Source organism: Haliaeetus albicilla, chromosome 3, assembly GCF_947461875.1.
Source record: "Haliaeetus albicilla chromosome 3, bHalAlb1.1, whole genome shotgun sequence".
NCBI lineage: Eukaryota > Metazoa > Chordata > Aves > Accipitriformes > Accipitridae > Haliaeetus > Haliaeetus albicilla.
The window spans coordinates 4,942,205-4,962,747 of NC_091485.1; the positions used below are offsets into that span (position 1 = coordinate 4,942,205).

The window sequence follows — 20,543 nt, forward strand, 5'->3', positions numbered from 1 at the left end:
GTTTGGAGGTCTTCAAAGGTAAGGAAGCAATGGTTCTCGCTGCAGCGGCCTGGAAATACTTCTCTGTCTTGGCTCTTTCTGGCTCCACAACGGTGCTAAGGAGGCCTGAAGCGTACCAAATGTTTCAGCTCTTCGTCAACTTTTTTTGTCATTTGTCAGCCACGCCGATTGCTGGCTCATCTCATTAGATAATACAGGCTAAGCAGCACATCATCAGGAAGAACGCCCTGCCAAGGTAAACCTACCTTGGTGATTTAATACAGCAAATGTATCCTTTCAGGCAGAAAAGCATCGCGGTTCCGTCTCTTGGGAACAGACTATGTTTTTCTCCCTCTGAACAGGGCCTGGTACCATGTGTCTCCTGGCCTATGGCGGGGCTCCTGCACATCACCGCAATTAACAGTACTTGTCTAATCACGTACTAGCACTTACAGACATGCCAGCTAGGAGACATAGCTGACATACCCACAAGGCGTTGTCACAGTCCTGTGACACCACTGCCACATTTGCCTCCAGTATCCCAGGGAATAAATCCAAGATCTCCCTTTTCCCACATTCTGTTTATCTAAATCCTCCCTCCCTTCTGTACCCCAGCAAGGCTGCCGCATCATTTGCTCAGCTCCTTCCCCGACTTTGAGGTATCATTGCTGACACACTTCTAATGAGCTGCCATGTATCATATATTGATCATCCTGGCCCCCACACATTCAAAATCTTGTATTTTTATACCTCTGACACCCTTCATTTCTTGCAGCCTCGCTTTTAAAGTTGAGCAAACCTGTTTCCCTGTAGTGACTGAACACCGAGGGTTTGAAGCTGAGCCATTTTTAAATTCCATTCTTATGAGCAATTATAACTGACGTGATGTTGTGCTCGCTGCTGTTCCAGTCGAGAGTCCCAGCGCGGTTGCTTCTTTTTCCTTAGCCTGAAATTCGCCAGTGAGTTTATTGCTCATCCAAGTGGGTGACTAACAGCAACAGCTTTAGCAAGGAAGGCATCGTGTACATAAGGAGCTGTGCAAGCTTCCCCCACAGCCCGAACACCTCAGCTGTGACCTGTTGTACTCACGTAATTCCAGTTCTGATCTCTGCGAAGACTCTCAAACTGTGCAGTAGCTCTGTGCTGTGAATAAGGATGGGAGGAGGAGGAAGGGAGGAGAGGGAAGCAAATAGCATCTAATTCACGACGGAAAGAGGTTAAAACGTTGGAAAAGCTGATCCTTTCAAGGTACTTAAGTCAACATATAGTGAAAGCTAAGAACTCCTCTGGGGATCCAGAAGGATTTGTTTAAGTCCTATTATAAGAAAGATCGCATAAGATTATAAATCCTCAAGTGTCTTCCCCTCACCTACTCTATTTTCATTCATGACCTGATTAGGGTTTGAATCCAGATCCCCTTAAGTGAATAAAGCTCCAAAGACCCAGCTCACACAAAGACAGCCAATTTTTTCTAGCAATACATGGCAAAAGCACCTGGACTTTGAAGTTGACAAGTCCTTACGCTTGAATCTGTCCTTAAAGGAGACAGCACAACGAAAAACGCAAAGAATCATCAAAAATGTAGCTAAGACACACTAGCGCTGTGAGTCACCTCACTCATGCGCCCTTTCTACCATAAATAATGCATAGATCCCAGTCTCACTTACATTGGCAGCCGTGGCTTGCACCTATGTAGAGAGCACGGGCTGCAGGATGACACCGGTACCCTTGCGTGTCCAGAAACATTTTGGGTACCACAGTCCAGGCCTTCCCCTGAGGCGACTCTAGATAGCACAAGCAACCTGCACTGACTCACATATTTGCAATACTTAAAGCAAACCGACGTGATCATAGGTCTGTATTTGTTTCTAGGACAGGGAGGAAAAAGAGACAGATGGCTATCGACCTGGCCTAAAAATTTACATGTGTATAAGCTTGTGAAGAAAGTTAGTGTGTGAAAGGGGCTAGAGGACTGAACGTCCCTTTGTTCAGTGTAAATGTCCCTTTGTTTACGAAGAATCAAGGCAGGGGAATCAATTGCTCAAGAACCCAAACCTCGCTGATAGAAGATGCCTCCCGCCAGCCCAGAGCTTCCCTTGGCGTTGATAAAGCAGAAGCGAAGGGGATTTTGTATGCTCTCTGTAAATAACTCCGCATCTCCAAACTACCTTTTCCCACCACTTTTTTCTCAACCAACAGCGCGTAACATTCAGTGCGGAACAGCTCGGTGGTAATGTCACCTCTGTTTGTCTTCCACAAACTGCATTGCAAAAAAGTATCTTAAAAATGAGCTTGGCCTTCCCTAGCCTGCAGAGGGGAGTAATGCAAAAATCAGCTGCAGTAGAAATCTATGAGAAATGGGGTCTCGGTTGCTTCCCTGCGCTAACCTGCTAGACTTACATCGACCCAAGGATTTAGGAAAGCTTGGGTAACAGGTGGAGAATACAAACACCACTTGTAGAAGACAAACTACTAGAACACAACACACACCGCCCGCCAAAAGAAAAAGCCCTGCTGAGATAGCTGTACGTTTGCTCAGGAGTGTGTGCTTAATTCTAAGGATAATTAGGATTTGCCCGGAGCCAAAGTGGATATAAATAGCAACCAAAACCTGCTAGTATCTTTCCTCCATCAGTTGGGCCATGAACTGTTTGGCAAAAGGGACTCTTTGTGATACTAACAAGTCTGCTCAATCACAGTGTATCAGCACTGACTCATGCAAGCTGCAGAGGGGTTTTAAATGCCAGGGAGAGCTGGTCTTTTGTATTCTGGCAGCTCCTCACTGCTGCTTTATACCACTCCCTCTCAAATGAAGAGTCTGGAATAAATGCAAAAAAAGGAAGCAAAAAAAAAAAAAAAGAAAAGATGTCAGCTGCTTCACAGTGTTTAGTGCTCCCCTGGAGCTTAATTATGTGGGAACTGTGATATGCAGTCTGTCGGCTAGAAGGTGGCAGATCCCTGTGGCAGAGTTTGAAAGGTGTGTTGTGAAACACTACTCCTTTGCTCTAGACCTACAGACACCGTATGGCATGCCCTGTGCAAACCACAGGTTCCCACAGTCCTGTGTGGGTTCCTCACGTTTCTCACCTGCGGTGTCTGCGGCAGCATGCTCCCGGATTCGGCTCCCAGCATCCCCGTGCACACTTTAGTTCAATTTTCCAGCTAGCAGAATGGCACGTAAATTATTTCCATCTTCCACCAAATAAACAAACTCACTCGTGTTAGTTTCCTGCTGCTCTATAACTCTAAGCCACATGCAGGGCTCAGTGATCGGCACCATAAACTTACAAATTTTTGGTCTCTAAGTCAGGTCTGTAGCTATGGGAGATGGTGTATTGCCCCCTAGGAATGCGATAAACAGCTCTTCAGCATAATTCTGAAATGAAGCATAATTCTGAAATGAAGCAGTGCAGAGACCATCTTCCAGAGTATATTTTCAAATGTATTGCATAATTTCCCCTGTTTTTATTTTTTAAATCATAAGCATTGGAATCATTCATTTCTAAGGCTCTCTCTTGTGTTGGTGTCTAGCTGTCATAAAGAAAGAAAACTACAGAAAATTTCTGTCCCAGTTTATGTTTTCCACTTGCAAACATTCACTCCATTCTCAGAATTAACAAGGAACAGCTTCTTCTTCTACTACATGCAGGAGGTGCCTTCATAAACTTGTCACATCCTGATGTTAGTAGCATATGGTATTGAAAAGATTCCTACTGCTTAGAGAGAGAGCTGTTACAAATATTTCAAGCAAGAGTTTGTTAATTTTGGATCTGATCCTACAGTGCACCAATATTTTTCTCATGCTTCTACACCTAACTGTATAATGAAGATGCCCCATGAAGTTTCATAAAGAATGAGTTAGACCATAGATTTTGGGGGCCTTTAAAAGAACATTTCATTTCAAATAGCATGTGCATAAAAGACAGAGTCTGGTTCTTTCTTCTTCCTTTTACAAAGCAGAGGAGTAAATCCTCATCTTTTTTGTGATACCATGAAATAAAGGAAGATCTATGCTGTACATGAGGAAAACCAGCCTGTCTTGCTTTACAGCTCGAGGAATATAGGCTGTGCCTTACAGAACCTAGATATACTTCTTGCTCTGGCTGCCTTATAAGTTGAAATATGACAGTACAGAAAACAAGAGATGAGAAATTGGAGTCTTAAGAATAAGGCCAGAAGGCAGGAGTTCTCAGGGATTTAATATGGAACTGGTGTCAAAAGATAGAATTGGGCAGAGGATAACACGGTTAGTCCTCCAGATATACTGGGCAGCAGGATACGTCACGTGGGGCCAAAGAGGGGCAGGATCACAGCCCTGGAGGAATAAATGGAGTTTCCCACTGGGAAATGGCTTAGCTACTGGTATTCAGCTAGTTGTTTGGGTGGCAGGGGTCAGAGAAGATAACTGGGTGGTTTTGTGGTATATGCTGGTTTATCGGGGCCTCCTATAGCCCCCTTCCCTTCTCCCGTTTTCTAGGTGATAGATGGTGTGTGTCCAACCATTCCTTCACCATAAGCGTTTTGCCGACCCTTCCCAGCGCTTGTGTTAGCCACAGCTCCTTACTGTAAAGGCTGACCATTGCCTGGTCTCTGCCCACTTATTTTTGCAATGTATCTGAGAAGGGTGATCTTCCATACATGACAGGAGGGGAGCTCAAGTGCAGAAGAACTCATCTCTAGTTGCACAGGCAATTTTGTGGCTAAGCGGGGAGCTGAATGAGGATTTCCAAGATTAAGGTGACATCCTATTTTACTGGCTGTAACTCTTAATCCATACCTCGTTAGCAATGAAAGCTTCAGGGATTTCAAACTGAACTGTATGCCATTATTTTTCCACAATATGTGCTATCCTGCAACAGTCTTCTTTCCCTTTCTTCCCCTCAAAATCACAAGACTTTTCTCACTGAGGCCAAGCCTACAAACACCTCCTTAACCCAATCTGACTGCTAAAGCCTTGTGCAAAACAACACAGGTAAGAAGGAAAAAAAGAACGTCCAGCTTGCTCTGAAACTTATTTACAACATAGCAGCAGCTAAAGAATACCGTTATGGCATGCATGAAAAAGCAACCCAGGATGTTCTCCCTTGGAAAGCCTGAGAGTGAAAAATTAAGGCAGGGCAGGGCAGTGAGAGATGCATACGTTAAGCACATTTCCTATCTTGCTTTAGTAATGCTGTATTCTGAATGCAGCAGCACACACTGCTTCCAGTCTTTAACTATCCAGTCAAACATGACTATTAAGCATATTCAGGAGAAAATACAAATGTGAGAAATATACCATGACATGCTGTAGAAAAGACACAGAGGAAAAACAGAGGGCAAACCCAAGGGCAATCAAACGAGAAATGTGCTGCATAAAACAAAGTTAATACAACGCTGAATTCAGAGAGGTGAGAGAACTGCTTTAAGCAACTACTAAAAGAAAAAAACTTAACCTCCTTTCCCCACACGCTGTCAGATTTATGGTTTCTGTTCTTGAAATCTAGTCAGAATAACCAACTTTTGATACTTCCTTGCGTCTAGCTAGCCCAGATGTAATCTAGCTCTCAGATGAAAGATCTGCCAGGGAACAACAAATACACAAAGATGATTGTTAACAAAATCCTTTGCAGGGCAAGTTGACCTGATATCTTATTGCGAAAAGAAACAAAGCAATGGAAACACCAACATAATTTGTATTCAGAGAGAATAGTATGCACAAAGATACCACAGGAACTTGGGATAAGAGTCATACCAATCTTTCTGCCTCTACTTTTGTTCCTAAAGCATTCTATTTGGCTTTATTTTTGGCAGCAACGGCATTATCTTTTGGCCACAAATTACGCTTGAAAAGAATCCCATATTTTAGGTTTCACTTAGGTTTACCTCTGACTGGGAAATTAACTTTTTACAGTCAGGCCATCTAACAGCATTTTTCAGTTGCATGACATCATTACAGGACTTGTGGTGTTTTTCAAACAGGACGTAAGCACTGACCAAGCAGTGAAAATAGCAGCTTAATAGTTAAGAGCACACAAACAAGTAAGAAAACGATAGACTAGCTAACATTTCACATTCAGACATCTAAAGTTAATCCCCTAAAATAAAGGTTGCATCTGGATGCATAGATATTATCTTTAGAAAACCCTTAACCACGGTTTCCATGAGTGGTGAGTAGCCTCAGAAAACTCCAGAGGTTATTGTGTCTCAGCTACAAAATAAGTAGAAGCTGCAGTGACAAAATCAAAACATGGAGATTTCCTGGGCCGTTCTCTCCTATTTTCTCAGCCTCTCTCAGCTGCATTAATCATGTCAGTTAGGACAAATTTCCTACTTCCATCATATCAATCATTTTGAGTTACCTGAAGAAACTTCAGAGCAGCTAGAGAAAGGTAGGTCAATGTGGATACTTGAGATAAAATAAGGTGCTTCCTCAGGAACGACGTGATTTTTGAAAATTGGTGCAAGCTATGCCAAAACTAGAAAGGTGAAATATTAAACACAGATTACCTGGGCGCCTACTCTAAAAGCAGCTTCCACTTGAGCTTTAAGGATATTGCACTTCATATGGTCAGGTACAGATGAAGGTGACACAGGGGCATGAAGAGTCTTTTCAGATACTTTCTTGTCTTCAACCTGTATTTAATATAAAAGACAAGCACAGTGACATCTATCAGAAAGATAGGTTAACAAAATGTTCAAAGGTCAAATTTTTACTTGTAACGTCTTGATTCAGCAATACTGGATAAAACTTCCCATGTTTGTAGCCTGATAGATACATCTCAGAATAAAAAGTTTTCAAAATATTTAATGACTTGATACTATTTTCAAGACAAGAAAAGCCTCAGGGAAGCCTGAGCGATAGAAGCAAGAAACTGCTGTGGAGTGAAGATACATGGAAAAAGCCCAGCCAGGCCCCCGAGTGGTTGCCCAAACCTGTGATCGCACCGAGGAAGCAAACATTGTCTCAAAATATCCCCCAGCAGGCAGAAGAGGGAAAAGTTCACAACACTCAACTATAGTGAACGTTGGTTTCTTACACCACCTTAAGAATGTAAAGGGGCTTTGCAAATTTAACCAGAAGGATCTGAAGGGATCTCCATGTAATTGCAAGCCAAGCAAAATCTCTTTCATCAGAGAAGAAAAATCCAGGGAGTTTAAACATTGCTGCTGCTGTTTCCCCTTGATGTCAACCCTTTACCTACGCAGTGATCTGGATCAGAAATCTAAAGCCTTAGGACAGCTAGTTTAGTGACCTGTTCAAACATGACCTAAAGGTTTTGTGCCTTGAACAAACTACATCCAGCAGAAATACCAGCATGAATAAACTTCCCATGAAGAAAAGAAAAAAAAAAATAGAAAAAAAAAAAAGGACAACATAATATTAACGTATAAACAAATGGGGTATGAATGAGACCAGGATTGTAAACGTGAACTCTTGAACAATCAAACTGTAACATCTTATATTTTTTTAAAGAAGAATTGGGCAATAGCATAACAGCCATTGTAAACTTTCCTATTCTTCATGGAAGTGAGACCTGAATTACAACCGAGTAACAGCCTAGATTATGCATTCATTTTCCACTCTCATTGCTGCAAAGAGTGAGTGGTTATATACACCCAGACAGAACAGATATGTAATGCTGTCATTCAGATTTCAGCCAAAACAAGTACAAAGCATCAGTAAATCAGATTCAGCGCATCCCTGAGGTTCACCTCTGGCAAAGTATTTCAGGATGGAACCGGTCATTTTTCAGCCACTGAAATTACCGTATGATTAGCCCTTTAAGACCAAAACCTGCCTCCTTTATCCTTCCTTCTGCTCTCCTCCATGGCATCCCACTGGCTGACAGTAACTACAATCTTACTGACTCTTCTCTCAGGTCCACAAACAATCACGGACAAAAGGGAACATCAAGATTCGGGGGACACTTTCTGCAAGTGGAGCAAATCACAAATGCAATTATGTTGCCTGAGGAAACTGTTTTGCAAACACTGGCGAGGGGAAGAGCCAGACCTCTGCAGAACTCTTATTGACACCGCGAGATATTTCTCATGTGTAAGCAAAATCGGTCTGGCAGACTTCTGTATGCCAAATGCCATAGCTGCTAGGTATGATTTTGAATAACTGTCTGTTAAAGGACTGCTCATCATGGGATTTTTTTCTCTGGCAAATTTCTAATAATTCTTACATGTTTATTTGCTGAGCCACATTTACTATTTTTAGTGGAAGATACTTTTTGACTTTTCATTCTCCCCACTTTCTTCCTAAGGGCAGAAGAAAATACTTAAAATGAAAAGTGGCAGCACCTAGCTGGAGCAACTTATGGCACTGTAGTCATCTCTTCAGTCTTGAATATAACGGTAGTTCTGGCAAACATATAAAAAACCCATGAAATATTTGTTTGCCACAGGTGTTTTTTCTGGGGTACTCATGAAGCTGAGAAGTGGAGATACTCACAAGGACAAAATCAACTGTAAAGAAAGCACAACTTTTCTTTCACCAATAGTCTTGGTAGCCACAGTGCACTACTACACACTTTAAAAGGGCCGCTATTATTGTCAACTTTTAAGCGTACTGATTTCTAACAGCAGAAAGAACAACGCACTAAGCAGTGGCATTTCTAAAGGCCATGCAAAATCCCATCTTTGTTTTAACACTGGATACTACTTGAATAGCATTTCAGTCAAGCAAGGTTAAGCAACTGTATTTTACTAGCTAAATTAAGACAACCGATGCTTGTTTAGGACACAAGCTTGTTTCATAACTCAAAAAGTTCCAAAGTCCCACCCATCTGTTCTTTAGATGAATATGGATATTTTTCAGTCCTTACGTTCTTCCTCCCCTGCCCAATTTCCCCGCATTGACCGAGAGCAAGCTAAAAGCCCTTGGGGCTGTCCTGTAGCTGGGAACCCTCAAAAGGTCTAAATCTGCTGCAGTATTCAGGATTATACCAGATGACTCCACATAACAGAGATTGTCCCCAGCGTGGGATCTGATGTGCAAGTCTCACACGGAGATTCTCATAACTTGAGAGGTCCAAACGCTGATGCTCACTGACCTGGCTGAAAAAGCTGCTCTTGGTGCTGCTGGAGGTTGCAGACTTCTTAGAAGTCATTCCTGGGCATTCCGCTCTGCTTTAGCCCTCGTTTGGGTCACGCTTTAAGGGTTTCACCTTCAAGCAAGCAAAATTTGCTTTGCTTGCACCGCACCAGGAGCAGCAGCACCTTCAGTGACCGCTCACACGCGAGGAGCAGACGTTGCTGCAATCGCTGCTTGGCCTCATCCTGCTCACCAGATGCTGAGCCAGTAGCCCAAGGCCACCACCTCCCCCTGCCCCAATGGAAATGCTGACTGCACCCAAACCCCATATGGGAGCGCTCAACCTGACCCAGACGCTTCTGAACATATGTGAAAGGTTTCTTTGCCAGCCTGCCTGGGCAACGATGGACTTTTCTGCCACAGTGCAGCGCATCCTGAATCATTACGGAATTCTGCTCTCACCTAGCCGATCAGCTGAGACTATTGCACATAGAGTCAGCGACACTGAAGGTGCAGACTAAAAGGGAACTCAAATCACAGAACAAAGCAGCGCATCCTTACTGCAGACTATTAGCAATTCTAAGCATCTATATCAGTTCGTGTTGTTCCTTAATGCCACTGATCTTTACATATAAGCCCATTCATCGCCCAATTTAACTCCTGAAATACAATTGTCATCAAGAAGGCAAAAGAAAAAAAATGAAATTAAGGACTATACAAAACCACGCAGTACCTTCTACGGTTCATTTCACTAGTTTATAAGAAAATCAAAGATCTAAAACCTGCCTGCATTAGGAATCTCTATATACTATTGCTGCAAGAATGAAAACTGTAATCTACTTTACTTTGCTGAATAATAAAGAAATTTTGCATTTCCAGAATCCTTATCGCGTGCAGCGATGAGTGAAGCATAAAGATAGCAGCTGGGTATTCAAATGTTGTACCAGGTTGGCAGTTATTAAAATTTTATTTTCATTTATAAACTAAGAGCATTCTATGTGGAAGTCATTAGAAAACGAAATGTGGCATAATATTAATGAAAATTCCAATTTTACCATCTCTTATTATGTAATTTCAAAGAATTTCAGATGCCCCTTTCAAGCGAATGTCTGAGAGTCAAACTTGCATATGAAACAAATAATCTTCCTGCTTAAAACTGCAATCTAAGCTCATCCTAAAAGGTTTAGCAATGAGGAAAAAACGTTAAGATACCTGATAACACTCCAATTTTCCATCTCCAGCTCTGCTAGTGCTAAAAAATAGCAATATGTTCACATCACTTTCACCATTGATGCAGAACTTTACTTTTCCAGTGAAGGAGAACACTGGAGAATTGTATATAAATGGGTTTGATAGAAGTGGGTTAAAGAAGCTCAGATATATACACACATAAAACTAGATGCCTTTTTTTCTTCTTATAATTGAGGTCTTATGTTTGCTTTTCTCCTCCCAAACATTTACTTTAAATTCAATTACATTTGCTGATACTAGAACTGAAGGCAGATTTGTACAGTGTTAGATAATGATGACACTGGCTTTGGTTTGCAAAGCTAACTGAATATTAAGTACACGTACAGAATATAAAAATAGTTGCATGAAACACAGCAATACCACTTCTGTACTTAACATTTCTCTTCTCTCTGCTTTAAAAGGTTCATGCTTTGTTCCACATCAAACTGTGTACCAAGAGCAAGATTCACGATCTTTTGCCTCTGTGAATTTATCAATAGCCTCTTCTTAGCCAAACAGTACGTTTAGAATACGTATTTAGCTGGAGACATCTGCACAACAGAATTAATATTTTGTTTAGGAACGCAGGTCTATTCTTCTTTGCTAGTCATCACTACTAGTGGGAGGTAAAATTTTAACGAAGACAACACAGATATATAGGTTCTGAATGCACATTAGCTATGTAAGATCAAACCCTTTTGTTTCCTGGGACTCAACTGCATCTGCAAATGTGCATGAAAATCTACAGACTCTTTCGCCCCCTTTCCACCAGGAGATTTATTGATTTTTTTCCATATGATAGCTAACACCAATTACAAACAGACACCATAATGGTAAGACCTGTATGATTATGTGTTATTATTTGAGGCAAAGTTTGCAAGCAGAAGCTGCATCTTTTATTAGAAAAATATATTTGGAAAAACAAACAAATGAAAAAGCCCGTCATTAAGCTGTCAGATACTCTAGACCTTCCTCAGGTCAACTATCAGTCGGTCTAATGAAAGGTGTAACTCCCAATAAATCTTGTTATGTTTATATCCTTGGAGCAAACCTCTTTAGTTCCTGGTATCAAATTTATTTTATAAAATGCTATTGCTCAATATTATTAGATCCTGCCTCTGTCAGTGCCAAGCTTCATGATAGCCTTACTGGCTCATGGTAGCCACGTTCCCTGGGGTGTACCCTCTGATCAGCGCATCATACAGAACAGTCTTAGATATATCAACAAAGTGAGTTGGTTTTGGGGGGTTTTTTAAACCAGAAATGATTTTTGGAACTGCGGTAGCTTTAGGCTTTGCAGTTGGGCACGGGGCAGGTAGTTCCACGGCTTCTTTGCAAGTGGTATGATTTGCAGTGGTATCAGTCAGTAGCATAACTGGGTAGCCCTGTAATATGGTATTGGCATGTTAGTAAAAGGCCATAAGCTTTGAACAAAGATTGCAAAGCCATTGAGGCTCATCAAGCTTGCTCTGTCTGAACCTTTCTCGATCTGCCTGCAGCTTTATTTTACTAGGTTTAGCTGTAACAGCAATAATTTTATATAGAAAAGAGTAACACAAGCAGTTATTCTTTGTAGAATGAGATATTTATGACTGTACACAATGATGTAGTACAAAGCAACACAGGGCTGGTATGATAACAGAGGCCCTGAGAAATGGAGACAGGCGAGGTGGTGTAGAGGAGTGCAGGCATCGGGTGATAGCGCAAGGGGCACAGGCTGGCCCCACGGTTATAAACAACCTACCAATGGGCAGTTAAAGAAGTGCAGACCTGGAGCTGGACAAAGCTGGTTTTCGGGGCAATGAAGAGAGTGAAGACATAGTATCTAGCACATATATGTAAAAGCCACCATGTGTAGAAAATCTGGGTGTAACGTGAAGATGCAGATCAATGAAGAAAGAGCAAGATGGAAAAGCGTGTTTGCAAATATACAAAAGGACGCAAAGTAGATCCTAGAGCGAGGAAAAAGAAACTGGATGGAACACTGGAACAGGCTCACCATCCCTGGAGATATTTAAAAAGATGTGTAGATGTGGCACTTAGGGATACGGTTTAGTGGTGGACTTGGCAGTGCTAGGTTAACGGTTGGACTCAATGATCTTAAAGGTCTTTTCCAACCTAAATTATTCTATGATTCTATGGCCATCATAACAGCCCCTCTGACCCCACCAGAATGAAATCACCAACCTTAGGACCCAGGGGTGTAGGGGAAGGGTGAGCATAACACCAGAAAAAGGGCTAGAAACGATCTGAACTGTATTAGTATCTTTCTTTTTATGTAATAATTACATCTGGACTAATAATTACTAGACTGCCAAGATTTCAGAAATGTTAACAATACATTCTTGGCTTTATATTATATATATATACACACACACATACACACGTGGAGCAAGGGGAGATGGGAGAACATATTTTTCTAATGAAAGGTTTGCAAGAAAGAACATCAGAAATACATTCACAGCTACAACACTTAGGCTCGTCTCTCCTGGAATTAAGGAGTCCGCTAGCACCAAAGGGCATGAAACGCATGTTGAAAGTGACTTTTATCATTCAGTAGGTGGACAGGCATGTCCACTGTACCAAACAGCTCTGGAAAAGAGACTGGACGCATCCAGTCCTCATTCCCATGAGATGAAGTTTGCTGTAGCGGACAATCAAATTAATTAACTGCTGAATCTAATTTTCCCAATTTCTTCTTAATTCTCCTATGGGTTGATTATTAAGCCTAACAAATTCCAGCCCCAAAGCACTTTGCTTGAAAAAATAATAATTAGCAACAGGAAGAGGGGGAGTGAAAGTTGGGGCTCCGCAATAGATGTGGAAACCGTTGCTTTATTTCCAGAAATAGAGCAAATGAAGCAGCTTTGTAACTGCTTCACTGGTTTTGTTTAAGCATAATATTTCAGAGGATGCAAAACTAGGGAATAAAAAGCACTTAGTAGAATAGAAATCAATGAAGTGGTGCAGGAGAGCTGTTAACATTTCATTTTCTTGGCAGAAACTAGACACGCTGACCACTGGCTAAAATCTGTTCGCTGCTGGACTGAGTAGCTAGTTAACTACCATAACCAAAGGAGCTTTAAAGGCCACACTCCCAGCGAAAAACACTTGTCACAGTTCAGGGCTGTTCAATCTTGTCTAACCTGCCCTGCTGCCTTTGTGCCGGGCAATGCTCCACAGCATTTCAGCCCAGGGTTAGCCCAATATTTACGGCATGTCCCTCTCTTTCATCGGAGAAGGCATCTGCTGAGGCGACTCCAGGCTCCGCTTGAAGCTCAAAGACCTGCGGTTTGTTTGTTTTAGCTTTACGAGCTCTGTGTACATGTTTCACTAGGATCTAGGTCAGAAAACAGTGCTTGAAGAAGAAACCACAAGCCAGGGGCCAAAAGAACTTCAGAACGATTTGTTGGTCACAACCCGCAGCCTGTAACGCGAGGGCTTGATCACTAGGTGCTTTCCAGCGGTGACTCTGGGCCTGTTTCAAGAGCACGTACAATTTTCAGATGGCTCAAAATGGCAATTTTAATAAATTTTGAGGGACTCGCCTCCTTTGCATTCACACGGTAACCGCTGTTCGTGGGATTGCTGCCCAGCTCTTAAACCCAAACCCTCTATGACTGCCAGGAGAGGGTTTTCATTAGACAGCCCATGTCTCTAGCCTTGCCTTCTGCTGAGCTTCTGCCAGAAACAAAAGCATTCAGCAGCTCCTGGAGCTCATCGCAAGGCTTTTTCATCAGCTAAACTTTGACTGATGGCAATCTCGCCACAGCAGACACAGGCTGCGTCTACTGTGCAGCTGCGTTTATTGTGAAGCGCTGACTTGCTACGATGCTGGGTTCTGCTAATTAGTCCTTAAATAAATAATCCATCTGACTGTGGACAAGATTCTAGAGCTGTCAGGACAAGCCAAAGAAAACCATTAATTACAGAAGAGCTGAGTTCTCCTTCTGCAGATTTTCAGAGAAGAAGAGTGAGAGGATCAGAGGTCAGGCTTTGCCAGGCAGAGGTTGCAGGGACTCTATTGGGACTACTTGCACAGTATGGTGGAATACAGGACCAAAATGCTTGGAGCTTTCATTTAAAGAAAGAAAAAAGACCATAAATCTACTCATTTTGAGATCACAAGGGTACCACTGAGATTATCTGTTTGGATCTTTTGTGCAACACAGGCTGGACTGGTTTATCCACTTGTGCGCTGTGGTCAACACCGAGAAAGTCCTCTCACTTCTTCACTGTAGCCCTTTATACATACCAAACTGAGCTGTCCATAAGCTAAATAGCGTAGGACAGTGCTTTAAAGCATGTTTTGGACATTGCACCTAAGTGAATGTTCTCAGCTGGGGTTCAGACAGGGTATCAGTAATTACATCTGAACTACAGTGCTCCTCTCACAAGACCTGGGTATTCACTGGATTAATCTGCGAGATGGAGAATTTTCCGTTGGCAAACTATGTCAATGCTTAATTAGCTTTGCCTACAAAAACCCTGTACTTATTACCAGTTAAGAGTATTTCTAGAAGAAGAACTTGGAGAAATGTCCATGGGAAAAAGATGACTTATTTTCCATTTCCCCCCAGTTTGTCTACTTTATGATTTAACTTTTTATCCCCACTCAAATCAACCAGTCAGACAAAATGACAGCTTCTCACAGCTGATAACCAAATAGATTTGGTAAAAAGTCTAAATTATTCCACCTTCATCTGTTCATTCAGCAGTCTCCAAAAGTCACGGCCTAGGTCATTGCCTCATGACCACACTCATAAGGTATGAGGACTGCAGTCCGCAGCTGAACTACACCATCACACCCTGGACGCGGTTCTTCAAGCAAATCTTCATGATGGAAAATCTACTGCATTATGGATTAACTTCAATTAACTACAATATTGAAAAAAATACTCCAAGATTTCACTTTTTATTAGAAACACTAGACTCGCTGATTTTCAGCCTTGACGTCCATCTCCTGGATTCTCTCATCCAGAGAAAAGAAAGATTATGCTATGTAGAAGATATACAGCCCCTTTGTGCTTGTATTTTTGATACACTTTGCCACCTCTCCTTTGATTTTAATTTCTCTAATGCTTGTTGAAATTATATCAATAACGAAAGGCTGTTTGTGAAACCAAGGTGAAGTAATTTAATTGAGTTCTCCCTTGAACTGACAGAAAACTCTCAAAACACCACATTTCTTTTAACAGGTCTGTAGAGTCACTGGGGGGCCAGACCCACCACATTTGAAGCCAGTTGCAATGCTCTCACTGACTTTACTGGGTCCGTCTCAAGACTGATGTGGTTGCAAATGAGAGGTCCAGGTCTCCGTGGTTCTATCCAGACGCAGCTCAAGGCACTGCACAGCGCAGGCACGGTGGATTTTGCCCCACATGGATACAAGGAACCACCGACCTGCTGGCCTCTGATCTCTAGCAGAAACAGCGGGACACGGCTGTTTTGCCACCCTTGCAAAAACTCACTCATAAAACACCCATTAACCTCAGATCCCAGGGGGTTTTTAAGGCGTAATACCGACTCCTCATGTAGAAAAACAAGATTTTTTTTTTTTTTTCTTTTTATCACTTAAAGTGTTGTTATTTTTTTACAGCTCTGGGCTGCCTGGATGACTAACTCTTCACAACTAAAGTAAAACTACATCATAACATTGTTGCAGCAGCTTCTGAAATTTTAAAAGGCAAAGTTGAAGGAAATGCTAAATCTAAAAACCAAATGCTAGTCCCATAAGGAGATGGTGAGAGGTGATTAAAAAGCAAGCCAGTTGCAGATGAATGTTGATTTGAATTGGAGGTGAAAAAGCAGCAGCTTTTGAATATGAAGTGACAAAGGGGCTCTCTGGCATATATATGTAAAAGTATATATGTATATGCTATACCTTGTTCATGCTGACGTGCAGGGCTGGCCACGGTCCAACCACCTTCACACTCTCCGTTTCTATTTTCTTCAGATGAGAAGTTTCATCATAAAGAAGGGGAAGTCCTGAGCTCAGTTCTAAAAAGATGCCCAAAAGAAAGAAAGAAAGAAAAAACACAGTCTGAAGGGAGGCTACAGAAGAATTGCAGAGCAAGACACTCAACTGCGTTTGAAGAGACAGCAGTCAGCAAACCATCTTCCCTGCAAGACCCTCTAAAATGTTCCATAATTATGCCTGTTGGGTCACGTCATTTTGCCTTTTTCTATTTAGCAAACAATTCCTCGCCCCCCTCCTTCTCACCCATCCCTTCATTTTAGCAGGGCTTTCGCCAGCTTTGGGCTAGATATTTTTCTCCTCACCTCCCCCCTCCAACCCCCCCCAATTTTCTAAAACTCAGTTGACACCAGAGGGATTATTTATGCAGCTAAGGTGCCACTCTCAGAACATGTGATGTGTAAAGAGATCAGAGTATAGCTTTTGGCTTCTCTCAGACATCTTTATTTATATGCTAGCCTCTTCAAGACTGTTGTCAGGAATTTGCTGTGCTTTGTCAACAGAGATTTTGAGCAAGCCACCGACACAGAAAGACAAGGAAAAATATTTTTTGAGGCAGCCCTGAAAGGCCTCTGCCAACATCTTGGGGATGGTGTGGCATATATATGTATATTTGCAAGTACTCTGAGAAGAATGAGCTTCATCATGTGATGATTTAACTAATCTCTGCGTCACCCTGTGTTTCTTTTTGCCATGGATTCTAGGTAATAACAGTTGGGAACAATCTGGTATTCTCTGGAGTCTGATTCAAAGCCCGCTGAAATCAATAAAAACCTTGCACTGACTGCAGATTGGTTTGGATCAGGTTCTTAGCCTGTCCTAAGAATATCAAATATTACTCATTCAGGATCTAATTCTACAGCTGTTTAAATATACATTAAGGGCTTTGCTGACTAGAGACAAACTGCTAAAACCAGCTTATAGGGATAGAAGCAAAAAGCTGTCTCTGGCATTGCTGAAACATTATCAGACCCTGAGGTAATAGCGTCCTAGAAGGGGTTACAATATCAGCGTCGACCTCCCCTTGGTGGTCTCTCATCACAAGTTAGTGATGCCAGAGTTCAGCATTTCTCACACCACAGCCGCTTCTGTGGATATGAGACCGTTGAACTGCCCAATGATACCCAGGAATAAATTAGCACAGCTGCAAGATAAGACACGATGATGTTTTTTGGTTTTTTGAAGAAACACAGTCATTCTATTTTCCTGTTGAGAGAGAACACAGAGGGGGGGAAAGTGCCTTACTTAAATTATTCAGGTTTGCTACAATTTAAAATTGACTTTTAAGCTGGTTTTTTTGTTTAAAGGGAGAGCTCCGGAAAACAAGCTAGCCGGTTTAGCCTTTTAACTCAACCTTGAAAACAGATTAAAAAAAAAAAAAAGAAAGCCAAAAACCTGAAGTCCTACAAAAGACACACATTTCCTGAGTCAGCGTTAAGTCTTGGCAAAACCAGGCTTTCATTTCAAGCAAGGATCTGGCAGCGCTGTGGTTCTTCAAAGCACTGTTTTCAGCCCGAAACTCAAGTCTGTATTACACCATTCTCTGCTCAGGGTTACACAAGGACTTTTGTAGCGAGCAGTTCAGGAATAAAGGACGTCTTTTTTTTTTTTTAAGTGATAACCTGCAAGCTCAGCCCAGAGTTCCAGAGGCAAGCTGGGCCCCCTCTTCTCATTCATCATTTTCTGTTACAAAAAATTCTGCGAGCTACGTTGGATACTTGTTGGCATCTGCTTTCAGCGATAGTCCCAGCTGCTGCCGGTGGATCTGCTCATGTGCACCTGGTAATAATCCACGCGCAACGTTGCCATGCCAATTAGGCTTAGCAAGCGGCTCACCCTCTCTGTGCGGCACCGTAAGGCTAATTTCTGTTGAATACAGTGGTCCCTGGGACCGGGATTCTGTGAATACATTGGGGGAAGATCTGCTGCATAGAAAGATACGATCTGTCTACGTTAGCTTGGAGGTGAAGGGCAGCATCGCAAATACAATAATCAGGCTGAATGCAGGAAAACAACATCTTCTAAACGTCTTCTGCTGAACTGCCTTCATAAACACACACGTCAGATTTGTTTCACCAGATTTCACTTCTTCCAGTAATTGAAGTAGACAAATTACTCGGAATGTGAAAAATCAGGCAGGTCTGGCCCGGGTTTGTTTTCTGTAACAAAATCCCAGGCTGTGTGTTTGCTGAGAAACATGCACCAGTATTTAAAGGGAACCCTGGCCGGGCATACTGTTGTTTCCCTCTCTCCTGCCCATGCCCTGTGAATTGCGCCAGAATTTTGCCATTTATCAGAATAGGTGTAAGTGGAGGAAAGGCAGACGCTTTCTCCCTCTCTTGACCCGATGCCAGGTACGTATCGGTGGGTCACTCCACGTTCCACTTCAGATGAATTTAAAACCACCTCAGAGCTCAGAGATGAGTCTGGTCCATAGGAACTGGAGTAAATCACGAAATGCCCACGGTCCCTTGGAAAACCACAAGGTAGCTGAACCAAAGCGCTGGTGGGCGCAGCCTCACGGGGAAGTTTCCACTAGGATAGCGTATTCCCCCCATGAGACCTTTTGGCTCTCCAGGCATTCCCACTTGAGATATTTTGGTCACAAGCACCTTCTTCCCCAAAAGCGTTCCCAGGTTAGTGACCACGTACTTCCTAGAAATAATTTCCCAGCTGTGGCCTTTCCACACAGCCTGGAGCCAGACATCAGTCCCCCGTGTCCCCGACGCAGATCCCTGATAGCGTCTCCTCTCTGCTTGAGTTTTTCTTGTCCCACACACTTGCCACGTGTGCCATCCTAGATAGCCGACTGGCAACCAGCACGCTCCTAACCGTTCCAGCATATACACCACGAACCTTTTCCACAAGCTCTCTGCAAGAGGGTTTTCTCAGCCGAGATAGCCTGAGCAGCATTTTAACGAAGCCATTAAAAACAAACCAAACCAAAACAAGCCCGCTGAGCACCAGCCTCGAAAAGGCACCCAGACCTGTCGCCCCAAACTGCAAATGAATAACTTTGATTCCGTTTTAAGGGAAATGGTCCTATCCATACCACCGCTGCTCTAAGGGCGTAAAGGTGCCGGGTCTGACTGCGGACTGGCCTTTCAAGGGAAATATCAGCTTTGTGCCTTTCAAGGGAAATATCAGCTTTGTGCCTTTCAAGGGAAATATCAGTCTGGTGCCTCCGGCCGGGTGGACAGGTACAGGTCTCCTCAGGGGACCAGCAACGGGTGGCCGTGGGGCAGCATGCCTGCGTTAAGACAAGCCACATTTCATCTCGCAGGTTAACGCTCCCTGGGCAGAAAGAGAACCGCTCCGATGTTTGCCCTTCTGCCTTTCTAAGCTTTATTCTAAGGTTATTTCAGCACGGAGGAGGAGGAGGAGGAAGGCAGCCTAAGAGGAGACACACACAGCTGGAATAAACACCCCGTATGGTGTTTTTTGCCGCTCTTTCATCACCTTCTGGTGGGCACGGCTCGGCGGGACCCACGGCAGGGTTGTGGGGAGCTGGAGACCGGCCGAGGCTTTCCAGCCACGGCAGCCCCACACACCTCCCAGCACGAAGGTACACCAGCGAGGAGCGTACAGTCCACAAAAAGCCGGCACATCTCCTGGAGGTTGCTCCTAAAGGAGTAGCTTCATTGAAAACCCAGCAAGCAACTCGTATGGCTGCTTAGGATTCCTTCCTTAAACGTCTACAACACCTGGCGCTTTTATTTCGTGAGCTTCCCTCCTAAAAACTGTTATTTCCCTCTCCTTGGGAAAGAAAATTAAAGGACATGTTTCTGAAACAAAGTCTGATTAAAGTGCCTACACAGGTAGATGCCTGTGCATTACTGCTGAGGTGGGACAGCCTACAGCCGAGGTCACCCAGCACTGTCCATTACAAGATCCTGGTTTCAGGAATTTTAAAGCTGTCAGATTAACTGCCCAGGCTGACAGTTTCCGTAATGGATGCCTATCTCAGGGTGATTTACAATTATAAAAGGCAAAAACTGGGCAAAGGAAGAACTTCTCATCCCCTTGAGGCAAGGAAAAGAACAGATCCTACCTTGTTTTGCCCATTTTCTGAAATCCTTGCACAGCTTCAGCATCCCACACACTGCAGAGTGCAGAGATTATAAATTTGGAGAGCAAGAAGCAGGATTACTCAGTGGCAGGGATGTTTCTCTTCCAGTTCCTGTGTGGACCTACAAACATTTGGCCAAGCTACGTACCCTTAAAAAAGCCTGTACATGTTCAGCAGTGGAGACTTACACCCAAACTACCCAAAGTTGCATCAGGCTTCTCTCCTCTTTGATTTCTACAAGCCAAGAATTTCTCCGCCGAGCAAGC

General features: G+C 43.0%; 1 protein-coding gene across 2 annotated transcripts in view; it reads right to left on the reverse strand.

Annotated features, from left to right (window-relative positions):
* EPB41L4B (erythrocyte membrane protein band 4.1 like 4B) overlaps positions 1–20,543 on the reverse strand; it is a 171,169-nt gene that overhangs the window by 52,928 nt on the left and 97,698 nt on the right. For both annotated transcript variants that reach the window (XM_069778719.1, XM_069778718.1), the window contains exons 17-18: positions 16,116–16,231; positions 6,469–6,594 (exon numbers count right to left, since the gene is read on the reverse strand). In XM_069778719.1, the coding sequence (XP_069634820.1) occupies positions 6,469–6,594; positions 16,116–16,231 (242 nt within the window). The remainder of the gene's footprint in view (positions 1–6,468; positions 6,595–16,115; positions 16,232–20,543) is intronic.